This window comes from Emys orbicularis, chromosome 10 (assembly GCF_028017835.1).
Source record: "Emys orbicularis isolate rEmyOrb1 chromosome 10, rEmyOrb1.hap1, whole genome shotgun sequence".
Classification (NCBI taxonomy): Eukaryota; Metazoa; Chordata; order Testudines; family Emydidae; genus Emys; species Emys orbicularis.
In genome coordinates, this window is record NC_088692.1 from 82,240,232 (window position 1) to 82,257,535 (window position 17,304).

Consider the following 17,304-nt stretch of genomic DNA (forward strand, 5'->3'; position numbering starts at 1 on the left):
TTTATTGGGTTTGCTCAAGTGTGTAACTGAGGAGCATATTTCAGTCCTGCAATTAGAATTGAATAATTCTTTGGTGCCCAATCAAGAATAGCATCCAGCTCATTCTCCAGTAGCTGTACTAGCCCTGCAGTGCTAACAGGAGCAAAAAGAGTAACAAAAATTTATTGTTGACAGTAAAAAGAAGATCTGACTCTGGGTATGCCTACTCAGCAAAAGCTGTGCAAGGGCTAACCTTGAGCTAGCTTGAATCCCGCTAGCCTGTTAACATAACAGTAGTGGGCTTCAGCGCGGACTAGCAAGGTGAGTACCTACCCAGGGTCTCTGCCGAACTTGTAGTACCTGTGCTGAAGCCTGTACTGTGCTCTCTTCACTGCCTGTGCTAGCTGGATTTAAGCTAGCTCGGGAGGCTAGCCCATGCACGGCTTTTGTTGTAGACACACCTCTGAATGTACACAGTGAGTTAGATATATGGAATAAGAAGCTGCCATTTTTATACACACATGCTCTGAAAGTAGAACCACGCGTTAAACCCAGACAGCCCTATAGTGCCAGACTATTAGCCTTTAACTCTGAATTCCTTTCTTGTGGTTTGGTTTTGGTCACAAGCGCAATGTTGCTTAAACATAGTTTGTGTGTGTTTAACTCAAATTACAATCCAACTAAATTATTTTATTGTGGTGTGGCCTTCATTAACTTCTCAGTTTCTTTCGTATCAGTAGAAGCTAGATTTTTATAAAACTGACTACTACTTTGCAGTACTGACTTAAATGTGAAGTGGAGATAGATGACGTGTAGTTTAACATCTTAACCTACTTTTCATATGAGACAAACTAGTGTATTAGGATCTGCCTTCATTACCAAGATTGAGACTATACCAGGTATCTTCAAGTAATCATCAGCATTTCAAGGTTTAAGTATAGGGCCTTGTCTGCACTGCAAAATTTTGTATCAGTTTTCCAGCACTGATGGAGTTCTCTGAGCTTGGAAGAGAGGGAGCAGTGGCCCTAGTGCTGGAAACACATATGAAGTTGAGTAGTGCAGATGCATCCAAGGTGTGCATGCTACATTTATTTTATGTTCTTAATCACATAACAGATATATTTGTCAGAATTATTCATATATGCTCCTGTAAAACATACTTTTGCTACCATTGACCGATAAGGGGCTCATGAATGATTACAGCTCAAAGAACAGCTTAAAATTCCATTGCCTTAGTAGATCCTCTCTGGAACTGGGTTTAAAAAAAAAATTCGAACAAAATAATGCATTTTTAGATTTTAAAAAATTCCTATATGGGAGTTAGGCAAAAATTTTCAAACATGGTTGCTCAGTTAGACATGTAATTTCATACTTTGATAGAATTTTATTAAAATATTTACTTAAACATAATTTAGGTATCTAATTTTAGGCACACAGGTTTGAAAAGTATCAGCTTTAGTTTTCTGCATTTGGTTTGAAGTTGAAACTTAAAAAAAAGCTCTCTTAAAATAGACATAAGGATCCCTGCAGAATATGTCTTCTCCTGCCACAAATAAGAGGGCCAATAATATCAACCGCATTTATTGATGCCTCATGGAAAACTTTGAGACCTATTTTCTTTAGAAACAATTCTACTGATGCTAGATTGTATTTCTCTTCCATTGTTCAGAGAATTAGGACATCGTGTGAAGGAAAAACCAGCAAGGAGTAAATGAATCATAAATTCCTGTTTTATACAGATGTCCATAGTACTGAAGGAGAAGAAAAAAAGAGACCATGTCAGTATTGTTTCTAAATAAAACGTTTCCAAGGAAGCACCAGCTGCTCTTTAAAATGTCCTTTAACAGCATTAACTTATCAGATGTAGTAGGTCATATTGAGATGTATTTATGTTGTTATTGGTTGCTTTAGTTGTTTGGAGCAGAAAAGGTTTGTTCCATAAATTTAAGTGCTTTAATTCTAGATTGAATCAGAATTTTAATCTGCTGCTTGAAGAGTTTAGGTTTGTCCCAACGAATTGGAAAAGAACAGTAACATGAAGTCATTCCAATGGATGAGTTCCCTCAAGCCATAAAAACTAGGTTTAATGAAAGGATATAAGCCTTGAAGAAGACTGTGCAAGCAGCATATTCTCCATTTGAATCCCATTATGTCATCACCTTCAGTATTATTGAAAATTGGGAAAGAGCCACAGATCTATTTTATTTTTTGCACAACATCCACCTTCGGGTAATGACTCTTCCAGGAAACAAAGAGGTAGTGACTTGGGCCCTGATGTTGCAATTTGATCTGTGCAGATTCCACCTCCATCTGGATGTGTTAGCACAGTGGTTTTCAACTAGGGTGACCAGACAGCAAGTGTGAAAAATTGGGAAGGTGTGGGGGGTAATAGGATCCTATACAAGAAAAAGACCCAAAAATTGGGACTGTCCCTATAAAATCGGGACATCTGGTCACCCTATTTTCAACCTATGGTCTATGGACCCCTGGAGGGCTGCAGACTGTCTAAGGGGTCCATGAAAGGGTGTCGTTATCATAGAACTGTGGTTTTTAACCTGGGGTCTGCAGACTATGTCAAAGATTTCCAAAGGGATCCGCACCTCCATTCAAAAATTTTCAGTTGTGAAAAAAAGTTGAAAACCACTGTGGTAGCAGAATCCAGGTCTTAATTCACATGCTTCTATTCCTAGCCAGAGCAATATAACCTACTACTCTGAGGGTTGTGTGTTACTGACACGCCCTATTTAACAGCTTTGTGTGTAATTACTTTATTGATAGCGTGGAGCTGGAAGGATTGATAACATGGCCTTAATCAGCACACACTGTTGAAGCTTACTCATAGAAACTTTGCTGTTCTTGGTAATTGCTGAGTTTGAATTTAACAAATAGAATTTTGTTAAAATGTAACTACTAGTTTTATTCAGTAGAAGTTTGTATTTATATGCTTGAGGTAGTTTACCTCAGAAGTGGGGGACTATAATAATCTTTAAACATGTACACTTTTGGATTTGAAAGCAAATAAAATGGAGTATATATGTGTAAGAAGAGATATATGAGAGAGCTACAGCTCTGTACAGATTGATGTTTGCTATAGCAGGTGTTTAAAAGACTGTAGACATGTTGAAGCAGGGTTTGTTGATGTCAGCTGTGAGACTTTGCAGGCAGCTTGTGGTATGGTTATTTACGATGCAGTCTGCATTGCCGTTGTGGTTTCATGATTTTTGCACTTTTTTCACATTCAGTATTAAACAATGAAAAAGACTGTGTATATGCTTCTTTCTCCTCCTCCCCCCTCGCCCCCTGGTTGGTATTTATAAATCTCCATTAGCAAAGGAAAACGAAATCCAAGTTTTCATGTCTCATGCTTTGAGGTCTCTCTGTATGTTCAGATCCATGAGCCCCTTTCAGTTCAAAGAACACATTCTTTCATTCCGGAGTATGAAGTGCTTGTATCACTGTGGTGGCAGGGACAGAGTAAAAACACAGCAACTAGTTATTCCTTGACTCATTTAACCAGCATGGTTGGAGTGGCTGAGGTGCCTTCTTAGCAGCAGGGTGCAGAAGGGGCAGGGCATTTATAAACCCGAAGTGGTTGGAGTGGACAGGAGAACCATAGTTTTCCTGCTGCTCTAAGATTTGGCTGAATTATGCCATTCTGTCATGGGGTCTGCTCAGGGCTAGTGCACCTCCTCCTGGTTGCTCTGGGGACTAGCTGATTCCAGGTTCAATGCCTCCTTTCTGCCTCTCACCGCATGCCGTGCCTTTCTTCCTGGATCTCAGCAAGGCAAGATGCTGCGTGCTTGTGGTTTAGCCCTCTGGCCAAGTCACATGTGTCCTTCCTTTATCTCATAGAACTGGAAGGGACCCCGAAAGGTCATCGAGTCCAGCCCCCTGCCTTCACTAGCAGGACCAAGTACTGATTTTGCCCCAGATCCCTAAGTGGCCCCCTCAGGGATTGAACTCACAACCCTAGGTTTAGCAGGCCAATGCTCAAACCATAAATGTGTAGTGGTCATTTATGACATGAAGGAGGAAAATTTATCTAGCGACACCAGCCAGCTCTGCTGAGTCTAAGTTAAGAAAAATATAAAGCTCTTCAGTTCTTGCAAAAGAATAGGATTGGTGCTTTCTGGTAAATGGTGACATGGAAGTGGTCGAATGGTCTCACTGAAACCAAAGACTCAGACCAGAAGCATGTTTTCGGCCTTCATTTTATAATTAAGGGACATTATTCCCTAAACTGCTAATTGAGGTTTTAGTCTCCTCTTCTGAGTGACTCTCCCGAAAGGTACTGTGAATCAGAGCTGTAACCCCAGGCATCTCTCTGAATAATGAGATGGCCATCACTTTGGGTTGTTTTTTCAGCACATTGTTTAATATCTTAATTTAGGGTGACCAGATGTCCCAATTTTATAGGGACAGTCCAGATTTTTTGGGTCTTTTTCTTATATAGGCTCCTATTACTCCTCACTCCCTGTCCTGGTTTTTCACACTTGCTGTCTGGTCACCCTATCTTAATTCCTAGATTTAACATGGTTCTCAGTTATGCTAACATCAAATGATTCCATGGAAACTACTCTTTCCATAAAGTACTGAACTCTTGAAGGTAACATCTCACCAGAGATACACACATCTTTATATCCAAATTTTTTTTTAAATGGTCCTAAAATTACCAGGGATGAACCTGTATTCTTCCTGCAGCATAAAAATCCCTACAGCCAAATATGAGAACAGATGTAAGCACTGAACCCCCACAACCACTAGATTAGAAAGTGAAATCTTTAAATGATATGATCTGCAATTATTCATGCAAGTTCATTGTGTAGCTGACCCTATTGATCCTGTTTTTCCCTTCCGAATTGTGCTGTGGGTAGCAGCAGCTGGTACTTTTCAGCCTGAAATCAAGCACACTTCAGCTATGGCATCATTTGCCAGCGGGAGGAAGAGTCCTGAGATCAAATGAATCCTAGATGTTCTTCACATGGCAGAACTTGCTTAAGGTTACACATATCTGATACAAAAGAAAGACTTCTTTAAAAACAAGAAAAAAATACCTCACCCTATTGTCAACTTTTTGGGGGGGTGGGGTTATTTTCCTAACTCATACCCTATTGTGTTTAACCAACCAAACAAAAAGATTTTAACAGTTTTTGCACAATGCAGTTAATGGTGCATGGCTATCAAGGTAATAGCGTGCCTTTATGAATAGACTAAATAGAAAAAATTAAAATCCAGATTTGTTCAAGAAGCTATAAGCGTGCAGTGCAGAAACAGCAATGCCTGCCTGAATCTTATTTTTGATGTAAATTTATGTTATTAGTGAGGCAGTTTTGTATTTCCAAACAGGAAAAAAAAAAAAAATTTCTTTCACAAGAGAGAAAACTGAAGAGGCTGTTATTACATGATCTTAAAACGCTATGATCCAAGAGTATAAAAATTAAAAATAGCATTCACCTGTATTAATTTTTTTTCTGTATCCATTAAGGTAAGTAATCTATCCCCACGAAAGTTTGCTTTACATTCAGTATTTAATCCAATAACGAATTTCAGTTCTGCATGACAGATACTTGCAGATACAGGTTCAGTCTTCAGAAGTAAACATGAGAAACCTGTCATATATATATATATTGGCTTTGGGCCTTCCCACTATGGAGTACTGTTGCACAATAGTACAGTATGGTGGTCTTTTTTATCTGATCGTCTCTGTTTTGCTGCTACATCTGGGGCCCTGAAAAAAGGAAGGGTGTTGTAAATCATAGGTCATTGTCAAGTTCCACTATTCACCACTTAATTTACCAAATATGAATGATTAACAGCCCCTGTAAGAACTGCATATCTTGAAATACTCAGCTCATCCATAGAGCCAAACACTTTTTATAATTGGGAACTGATGCTTTCAATGGATTTCTGTAATGGCTCAATTTGTCATTCTCTGAGAGAGAGGGGATGCTACACGATTACTTATGGCAACATCTTCTCAGTTAGTGACTGAGGAAGATGTTGAGCAACAGTTTTAGGACTGTGATGTTGTTGATGATGTCTATTAGATGTAGGGACCTAATACGTGAACTACACTGCCAGTGTTGCTAATTCGTTTTTTGGAGTGGGGTGGGAATGAAGGTGAAAGGGAATCAACCCTCCTCTGAATTTTATTTGCTGCTCTGATTAATCTAAGCGGTGGTGGTTGCACATCTCAAAAATCTCTGTAGGCTGTGGTTAGATCACTGATGTGGAAGTCTGAAGAGTTATCCTTAAACTAGACTGTTATATTCAACAAACTGTTGCCCTGTGAACTTTCCAACAGTTTGGGTCATCTTTCTTTTCCATCAGACATTTCTGTGAGCTCTACGGCCCAAATATCTCTGAGACGTGCAGGGAAACACAGAATGTAACAGCATATAAAAGGAAGATCAGCCAAGAAGACTGAAAACTCACTCACTTTGACAAGTCAGTGGCCTCCTGGGTTGCTATAGTCCTTTTGTTGTGGGTGCCATATAAGAGGGTCTGAAGGTACAGGCACTGCAAAACATAATTTAATAAGATACATAATACCATCAGAATCTGATCCAAAATATTTTGATCAAAAAAGCCAAGCTAGGAAAAACAAACACATTTATTTATACAAATAAAGACAGATATCTTAAAGAAAATTTTAATCATATTACAAAATAATTAGCCATCAAATTAAATAAGAACAAGACTAATTTGTCATATCCCTGGGTTTCATAAAGCCACTTCCACTGGAGCTGTGAAATGAAGAGGGAGGGTGGTGAAGATAACTATTTATATTTGCTATTGGACTACTAAGCATAAAATTATTTTTTTGATTGTACAAACTGTGATTATATAGTGGTGTGTGTGTGTTATAGGGGTATTCATTTAGCTAACAATGAAAATAAGAGTTCACATTCACCTTAAAGAAAACCACTTGCATATGGTTGAGTGGAGAATTTAGCTCAGGGTTTATGTTGCATTCTGTTCCTGGGAAAACAAATTGTATTTATGGCAAAGTCTTACATAATTTAACAGGGGTGAAACTAATAGGGATCTACAGCAATTACTCTAAAACCCTAAAGAGTTTCCAGCCAAAACCAGGAACAACAGACTAAAATTTAAAAATAATCTTAATCAAACTGTTTTGTACTATAAAAATAAAAATTGCATTTGGTTTGCATGGTGGAGGGAAGGTTCTGGCTGGTTTTTATTTATTCTGTTCATTTGGTGCATCTCTAATCTGTATACAGTAATCTGAACTCATGTAGTCATTGGATTAGCCCTTGAAAATATTAAAACATTAATTTAAAAAAATGTGCATTGGAAATTCAGACAAATAGCTGTTTCCTCGCAGAACAGTGAGAAAAAACAAATTCTCACAAAAAATATGATTATTTATATTTTCTGGTGGTACCCACCATGTGCTAGGTGCTGTACAAACACAAAAGATAGACTGGTCCCTGTGCCAGAGAGCTTACCATTTTTGTTTTGTCCTCTTAAGCAGAAGACAGAGGATCAGAGAAACAGGTATTTCCTGCTAACAGCAAGCTTTAATAACACAGTTGTTTTGTGTTTTAATAAGACAATGTCCAAAATTATCCTTAAAGTTTGTTGTTGTCAGCTAGCTAGTTACAAGCTGAAGTGGGTCTTCAGATATCCATGTTTTAAAGACTAATGATACTTCATACAAAAATAGATCTTGTTCACTCAGGGGGAGGAAATCAGAATGCTTTCAGCCAGCTCTAAAGGTCAAGGTTTAATTTTAAATGCACCATATTTTTTTAAAAATGTATTTACAAGGACCTAACCTTCAAGTGGAGATCACAGAGAGAACATTGCAAGCATGATCTTACGTTAACTGAATAACTGTAGCACTACAGTGTTTTTTATTTTATTTTAATCATTCCCTGATCTAATTAATGTTTGAGAAGTCTGGACTAGAGTAAGAAAAAAAATCAGAACTATAAAAATAAATATCACACAAAGTCTCGGAACATACATCTACTCACACACAGCTGGTAACACAGGGAATGTTCCTTCCTTCACTAATAAAACTAGCTGAAACACAGCTAAAGTGAGATGTTTTGAAAAGTTGAAGACCCCAATATGTCAGATAGGAAAGACTGAAACAGACACTTAGATCCTTCCCTCCCCACCCACAGCTATGCCATTGGCTACAGGAATGTGCCATTAGTTACAAACCCAGAACACATAATGAAGTAAGGTTAATAAAAATAGTGGTGACATGTAATAATAACCTTAAAGATGTGGAACACTTTTGGCACTGACAAGAGTCATGGTAAAAGACACCAATGATACCAACAGATTGTTTCAAGCTACTGACATGGTAACTGTTTTTGGATTCAGCAGCCTAAAGCTAGTATTTCACTCAGTGAAGTTAGCATATTTTGACAAAGACTTGGAATTAAAGGAAAATGGTCAACTTAAAAATCATACTTCTGTCCGCACTCTATTTTCTTCATCTCAGATAAAGTACTGTATACTAAAGGACACTATGCCATAACACTATGCTGTAAATTGATGTATTGTGGGCACACATCCTACATTAAATATGATGAGAGCAAGTCCAAATAGTCATCTAAGATGTCACGAATATCGGTCTTTACTAGTGTAATTTTTATAAATTTTCTGAGCTGAGAAACAATTAAACTTTATGGGTCCCTATAGCTTTTCTAAAGAGCTCTTCTCACTACACAATATAGCCAGTTTGGTGATTTAGCCTGTGCTTGTGTGAGATAAACAGCATATATTCTATTTGATATGGAATATGCATAGGAATAGTTTATGTTCTGTTCCTGTGATCAGTCAGTACTATGAAATTCTTATTTGTACATACAATAAATAAGTTGATGAATTTTATTGTAAATGGTGATTTATTAAGTGGGTTGGTCTAAGATTTAAAGTATGATGCCTTGAAATAAATTCTTAGACTACATCTGACTTTATTAGACTCCATAGATCAGTGTTTCCCAAACTTGGGACGCTGCTTGTGTAGGAAAAGCCCCTGGCGGGCCGGGCCAGTTTGTTTACCTGCCGCGCCCGCAGGTCCGGGTGATCGCAGCTCCCACTGGCCACGGTTCGCTGCTCCAGGCCAATGGGAGCTGCTGGAAGCGGAGCGGGCTGAGGGACGTACTGGCCGCCGCCTCCAGCAGCTCCCATTGGCCTGGAGCAGCGAACTGCGGTCAGTGGGAGCCACGATCGGCCGGACCTGCGGACGCGGCAGGTAAACAAATCATACCGGCCCGCCAGGGGCTTTCCCTACACAAGCGGCGTCCCAAGTTTGGGAAACACTGCCATAGATTATTAGCAAGTCTTATATAACATGCAAAAACTTGTTTAGAGCTTTATTTGCCTTAAGGTGAAAAAGGGACTTTATGATACAAAAATGTCTGACTCTCTCTTTTCAGCTGAAGTCCTACAGAGCCCTTCCATATTTCTCAATTCAGGCTAGCTCCTTCAACTGATTATTGAATTATGTTACATTGTACTACATAATATAATCTCACCTTCTGATTTGTTTTTAGACCCATGTACCAGACAGACCCCTCAGCACAGGGAAAGCTACATCTGGAAAAGCTTCTGTTTTAAATGGATTCCATGTAGTTAAGCTGGGAACACTGCTGCTGCAGCTGCTGTTGTGATACGAACAGCAGAACACAGAATGTGCAGCTAAAGTAGCCTGCAACAACAAGCCCCACTAAGAGGCTGCTGGCCTCACACATTCCAAATACTAAATTGGGCAATTGCAAAGGTTCAGACTTAACTGTAGATTATTTTTGTTGTGAGTTGTCGCTATACCAGAATGGGGTCGTAACGATACCCTGCATGTTGTCTGCTAGCTCACGTCTATAGTACCTTTTTTGATTAAAGATTAAAAAAGGAGAAGTACACAAAAGGAATGCAGAGTAAATTATAAGGGAGTTGGCACAGTCTAGCAGCTAAAATAGAGGATAGACTGTAAAGAGACTTTTGGGCAAATCACTCATCTCTGTCAGTTTCTCCATCTGTAACATGGAGGGAAAAGTACGTAACTACCTTTGTAAGTTGCTTTGAGATCCTCTGATGAAAGTCAATTTATGAGTGTGAAGTATTATTATCTAAAACCAGCCATTAGTTCTTGTTTCTTGAAAGGAATTTAACAGATTTACACCTTTTCATCCTTTGGACCTAATTTTCAGAAAGTTGAGGCCGATGGTAGGTGCCCATTTATGCACTCCCCTTGCACAGTCACAGAAATTGCATGCACTAATGAGTTATTTGCTCCTTTATGTACGCAAATGGCTTGAGTATACTATGTAGATATGCAAGTGCACATAGACCATGGGCTTCAATTATTGGAAACCCAGCCCTTAATGTTTTAATGGGGCTGCTTTCACTAATTAATAAAGAATCCAAAGTGGAAAAAATACATAAACCGTGTTTGGTAGTGAAACATTTCAAATGTAGGTTACCAGTTTAAATCTAGTCTGGGCTGTTAACACTTCTCTATTTGGTGGCCTACGTTAAATGAATTGGCCTTAGTCAAGTTTCTAGCAGAAAATGTTTACTTTATAGAAAACACTACTGTATGGCAGTTTTAGCAGCAAGGTCATTAACTGAATGGACACAGAGAGTGAGCTAACTTTTAACTCTGAGCTGGGCACTGTGGGAAGCTGATATTTCTACTGCCTGACTGTACCTGCTCAGTGAATGAGGAGGTGATAATTTTCCATTGTTTTGAAACTTCAGCACCTTCACAAGCATGATATTTACTTACAATAATCAAACATTTTTAAATTGCCCATTGAATTTGAGAAATCTGTCTCTAAAAGTCGTATTGTTTAATATGTTGGTTTTTTTCCAATCAGGCCAATAACAGCACACCATTATTCAAGAGAGCACAGGAAAATATCCAGCTTCTGAGTATTGTGGTATGAAAGAATTATTCTGTTGTAACCTTGTATATTACTCTTTAAAATTAGAGTCAGCCTTAATCACACAATATTACAATTCCAATTTCTTTAAGCTGCTAAAGGTTTCTATAACTAAATAAAATAGCTGAATGTGCTTTCACAAAGTCATAAGATATTTCTTTTAATGTCTATGAAAGGTATTTATAAGGTCATCTTATCTTAAGAGTAGAATTTATCATTAAAGTAGACAAGAACACTAATTCCTTACCCTTCTCCCTAAAAACAAAATTCATGGTATGTAAATCAATGTACTTCTTAAAGTTACATGTAATAAAACACATAGTGCCTGTTTTTAATGATCCTTCACTTGGCCTCCTATTTTGTTCCTGCATTTTAACTACTGCAAATAACTACAGCTGCAACTGGTGTCACAAAATCCATCTAATTTGGGGGAACTACTAGGTTGCTTAATGCTTTAAGGGACATCAATTGCATGTGCACTTATTTGTGCCTGGAAATGGCAGGGTGAAAACTGCATTTGTGAAATAAGAGGCCACCTTTTCTAGGTATGCATCGAGTATAGGGAAATCATTAAAAACACCTGCTTCGCTAGCATACATCCCAAAGCATGTTGATAGCGTATTTCGTTTTCCATGTTTGAAATGTATGTTCTGTACTACAAAACAACTACTAGTTTTTCCATCATCTATGGAATTTTCCTGTGAAATTTAGAAATGGGCAATGTGTTAAAATCATCCCATTAATTTTCTAACCCCAAACAGAACTGTTTCATAGAATCCTTTTTTGGGACATCTGCCTAAATTTTGAGGCGATAATGTCCTAGATATCAATGCCTTTTTCTTAGCATTGATTTTAATGCAGCATGGATGCTTCTTTAAACATTTGTAAAGAATGACTGAGTTTAATGCATTTAGGCCCTGATCCTGCAGTATTAAAATAAATGGGAACTTTGTCATTGACTTCAACAAGTGTAACTTTAGCGCCCTCGTGGCCAAGATGGAGTCTGCTGGGCAGGCAGCTCTGGCCAAGAGATGGCGCGCGCAGGAATGCAGCAGGAGAAATCCCTTCCGCCCCAGGGGCACCTGTTCCAAACCCCCCAGAGTGAACACACACCCACAGGAAAAGTACAGTGGATATAACAAGGGAAATATTTATTTACAGAGGGATGAGAGGAGAAAAACAACAAGGGGAAATATAGGGGGAGCAGTAAAACAGGGTTGCATCCAAGCCAAGGCCCCAGTGGTAGCACAGTCTGGAAGGGCAGACACTGAGCAATGTGTCTGCACACAGAGTTCAGGAGTCCTGAGCAAAGTTCCAGTCCAGTGGTGAGTCTTGGGTGCTCCTGGTCGTCTTCGGCGCCAGTGAACTTTCCCCCAACAAACCCCTCCGGTGCCCTCTTTTGCCGCTCTCTGCAAAGCCACACCGAGCGACCACCTCCCCACTTAACTAGCTACAGCCTCCCTCCTTGTCCCCAATGCAGAGTCCCAAGCTCCAGTACTCACAGCCCCATGCAGCTCTGGGCAGCCGTGATACTGGGTCCAGATCTGGCCTGTCCTTCTCGGCAATTCCTTCCTGACACAGTGCTCCTCCTGGCTCCTGTCCTGGGGTGGCCCTGATCGGCCCTGTCCTTCTCAGGCTTCAGGCAGGTTCTCTCTCCTTCACTTTTCCAGGGCCTCAGGCTGCCTCTCCCTCTCCTTGGAGCTCCAGCGCTGCCCCCTGGAGTTTCCCTCCTTTTTTCTTACTCTCCCCCTCCCCCTTAGGAAAAAGCTTTAAAGGGGCCATACTCTATAAACCCCAAAGGGGTTACACAAGTATATGATCAAGCCCTTAAAAACGCAACCTGTGTTTCTCCTTTTTATGATGTGCTTCTAGCAGAATAAAAGTAGAACAATGATTCTGGAAGGCAAATACTGATATACACAGGCACACACCCATATTTTAGTTTAGTTTACTGCAATTAAAAATTCTTTGTAGAAGTGGTTATTCGAGATTAAAAATATAAACCCAGACAAAAACTTCTGCTTGCTGGGGCAGAGGGGAAGAAGAATTCCTTTCATCACCAGCATCTGAGAAAGAAGGAATGGATTTCAAAGACTGTCGGAGTCTAACAGAGAACTGGTAGCCTCAGTACTGAGACTCAAAGGAGGGGGGTGGAAAAGAGGGGAATGTGCGAAGGTTCATAAGGATGCAGAGGATCCTCTCAGGAGAATATACATTTCTTACTACAGCAAAGTTTTAGTAAGTGCTGACAAAGTAAGGCATGAATTAAACATTGCATGATACTAGATAGCAGAGCTAAAAGCCTAACTTTCTCCTTGAGGTATAAAGTGCAGGTGTTAGGGTCAGATCCTGTGTAATGGGACCAAACTGCACAGTGTGCGAGCCAGGGATGGATGTGTGAGAGTGGCTTAAAGTTTACCTTTGCACTGCCCTAATTCTGCTGCTACTCTGTGCAGGTCAGTTCCCCTACACTAGGTTAGAGGGCGCTATATTTGTTCACGCAGATCACAGTACAAAGAGGCTTCAGCTTGCCAAAGAAAGTTTTGCCAGGGCATAACTTACCAGTATTAAAAAATGTCATTTATCCTGGCCTATTCATAAGCTTATGGTTTTACCTTCTTAAGTTTCTTGTATGCCAAATGTGTGTGTCCTTGTGCCAGTTCTGTTCCTCCTAGGAGCCAGTATGTCTCTGCTACTTCCGGGCTGAGATCCCCACATAGGGATATTTTAGCTTCTAATGATCCTTTCAACATTATTGCTGCTCTCTGTGAAAGGGAAAATGGCCAAAAAAAATTAAAAACAGGTCAGGGAAGGAGAACAACATCAGCTGCTATAAGATATAAGATAACTTCTGTTTGTTGTTATATAACAATGAAAATCACTTCTCTTTATTACAGTTACAAACAACAAATACACTCTGAGTGTGGTCTATTATCTGAGCCAAATTTTCTTTAGTTAAATGTGAGACAGGAAATAACAGGCACCAAAAAACTGTGTGTGCAAAATGAGAACTTCAGATGGTGAAATTCTGGGTTCATTTTCAAAAAGAAATTGGTGAAAAGAAAGAACGGACTCTTTAGTGTCTTACTAGTGTAACTAATGAAATTATTTTGGTTTTTTTAGGTCAAGGATTTTCTCTTTCTCTGCCCATCCTATATTAATAGTGCCTGATTCAGAGTCCATTAAATTCAGTGCAAAGCATCCCATTGTTTTCAATGGGCTTTAAATTATTGTATTGGTGATCCCTAAATATAGACAAAAGGATATTACAAAAGTATTTGTGAATGTCTTTGTGCATAAAACCTGCTGATATTTGCAAGCTCTTCTATCAAAAAGTGTAGTTGACAGAGATTTTATTCACAACAACATTTGCTGGAAGCAAGCATGTTGGGAATACTACTTAGATTAGGGACCTCTTTTCTGTTTGTATACAGCGCTTAGCACAATGGGATCCTAGTCTATAACTAGGGCTCCTGGGTGCTACTGTTATACAAAAAATAAATAATAGTAGTGCAAATACTAGTGAGATTACCTGTTTCAGAAGTACTCTCCCAGACAATTTGAAGATCTGTTTTTACTTGCATAATAGATTCAAACAATTACGAATATTGGTATATAAGGTACATACAGAAAAAGGGAGTTCTATTTCTAAAAGCTCAGACCATCCAATCAGGAAACAAACAATATCATGTGCCTGAGGTGACCAATCACTTTCCATTCATGCTATATAGCACATAGTGAATGATCACAGAGATCAAGATGAAAACAAACTATTTATAAAAAAGGCAAATAACATAATCCTAAAAATCATGAGCTATTTATAATAATTCCCAAATGGAAAAAACCCTAATTATTCTAAACAAAAAATATTAATTACTTATTTAGTCTCCTCTTTCTTCGCCATCATCTCTATCATGAACTGACTGTGAGAGCAATGCCATTTCTGTGGAAAGGTTCTAGCAAAAAAATATACACCCCCCCACTACTTATAAAGTGTGTCAATGGATAAAGACAGAGTGATCTTCCAAAATTCCTTACCTCCTGCTGTCCAGTGGCTATAAGAAACTGACAGAAATCATCCACAGCTCCAAGGCATTTAGTACTCTCCATCCCTTCAGCTTCTTTAAAAGCATTTATGCTCTCTTGAAAATACTTCTCAGCCAGATCTAAATAAATTTAACATATACTTGAAACAGGAGGTCATTAACCTATATTACTCTCTCAGGGCCAGATTGCAGAGCCCTCAAACCATGCTGAGAAATTTACCCATGCAAATAGCCTAAGAACAGAAGAACGGCCATATTGAGTCAGCTCAATGGTCCATCTAGCCCAGGGGTCGGCAACCTTTCAGAAGTGGTGTGTCGTGTCTTCATTTATTCACTCTAATTTAAGGTTTCGCATGCCAGTAATGCATTTTAACGTTTTTAGAAGCTCTCTTTCTATAAGTCTATAATATATAACTAAACTATCGTTGTATGTAAAGTAAATAAGGTTAGACTCAAGAGCTGGTCTAAATTTTTCACAATTTGATTTTTCATCAAAATTTTCAGTCAAAAATTTCATCAAAAATTTCACAAAAAATTATTCAATTTTTTCAGCCAGCTCTATTAGAAATCTAAATGAAATATGATGCAGATGTTTAGGAGAGTAAAATATGGAGCAACTGCCTAGTTTTAAAACTGTAAATGATTGTTCTATATTGAGCAACAGGGAATGGATCACTTGATGATTACCTGTTCTGTTCATTCCCTCTGGGGCACCTGGCATTGGCCACTGTCGGAAGACAGGATACTGGTCTGACCCAGTATGGCCATTCTTATGTTCTTATTAGCTGTGCAAAAAAAAAAAAAGGCTTTTCACTTTTAACAATAATAAATAATGAGTATTATACCAGAGGTAAGGAACTCTTCATTTTAAGTAAATGATTTCTAAGTATTGCTTTAATTTCCTACTTTTGTTAGTTTGTATGATAACTTCTATGACAATTGAAGCACAATTACTTGTACAAACATAAATATTTTTAAAGGTGCTCATGAAATTTCCTTTTGGATTTCCATTAGAAAAATACGTTTGCTGCTCATTTATTATTTCTGCCTAGGAACATTACTTTAAAAGGGCCTATGTGCAAGAAAGAAGAGAGGTAGTGATTTATTTGTAGGGGGGAAAGCCAGAGAAATTCTCCCTCCCTAAATTATCTGTTCCTTGGCTCTAAATGCACAATAACTGTCCAGTTAGAGAATACATTTGTATTTTTTCACTTCTGGTTTCTATGGGCCTGATCCCTTGTGTCACTGGAAATTTTGCCTGTATCAGGACGTTAGGATTGGGTCTTCTGCTTTTATGTGCTATGTTACAACATCTACTTCAACAAACACATGTGGCTTTTCCCTCCCCAGTCTAGGAATTTCACAAAAGTACTTAGACATACAAGGACACATTTTGGAGGGATGGCTGAAGAAAGGGCTGTAAGCGTGTCTCTTCTTTGCACATAAAGTACCATATGCACTGACACAAATCCAGAATCTGTGCACGTCTGACAGCTTGCACTTATTCTCTTACTAAGAATAAGGCCAATCAATATGGAATTTGGTCTAAATTCATCATTGGACAATAGAATTGTAGTGAATGCCAGATGTCCTGTTACTAACATTAAAATCTGTTCTTGATTCATCAGTTATCTGATATCTAGTCTTCCATAGGGCACTGGCTCACTTTCTTAACCTCTGGCATTTGGACCAGTCTGTAATTGGCATCCTGAGTAGCAGCTATTTTAATATCACTCTCATAGTCATTAGTTATTACAAGGTTAATTTAAGGAGTTCAGCCTCTCTGCCCTCCTCCCATTTTGTTCAGGAGGTATGCAAAAGGAAGGGAAGTGCAACTCATGCAGTTCACTGTGACTACAACTGCAACACACTGTAAACAGCAACACTGTTCAATAAGCTAGTTGATACATGGTTATGAGGTTTAGGGCTTGTCTACACTGTGCCACAGTGCAAACTATGGGTGTGTGAACTGCAGAGCGCACCAAGAAGTTGCACTCTAACTGCCCCATGTGGACCCTGTTGGTGCAAACTAAAAGATATCTAGTCCATGTTAACATAGTCCTGTTTGAAAGAGGACTACATTTAGTTTAGTTTAGTGCTGCAACATGGCACAATCACCACATTCAGGTCTGTTTCCCAAGGCTGTTTCATTCAGGACCTGTATCTGTTGTGTATTCCCACAGCTGTTCTAAAGCAGTGGTTCTCAAAGCCGGTCCGCCACTTGTTCAGGGAAAGCCCCTGGCGGGCCGGGCCGGTTTGTTTACCTGCCGTGTCCGCAGGTTCCGCCTATCGCGGCTCCCACTGGCCGCGGTTCACCGCTCCAGGCCAATGGGGGCTGTGGGAAGCGGCGC

General features: G+C 39.1%; 1 protein-coding gene across 1 annotated transcript in view; it reads right to left on the minus strand.

Annotated features, from left to right (window-relative positions):
• Positions 1–5,625: 5,625 nt before the first annotated feature.
• The window catches only part of TTC23 (tetratricopeptide repeat domain 23), a 35,529-nt gene continuing 23,850 nt past the window's right edge, over positions 5,626–17,304 (minus strand). Inside the window, exons 4-7 of the mRNA XM_065412723.1 lie at positions 14,946–15,073; positions 13,523–13,672; positions 6,419–6,498; positions 5,626–5,707 (exon numbers count right to left, since the gene is read on the minus strand). Of these exons, the coding sequence (XP_065268795.1) occupies positions 5,626–5,707; positions 6,419–6,498; positions 13,523–13,672; positions 14,946–15,073 (440 nt within the window). The remainder of the gene's footprint in view (positions 5,708–6,418; positions 6,499–13,522; positions 13,673–14,945; positions 15,074–17,304) is intronic.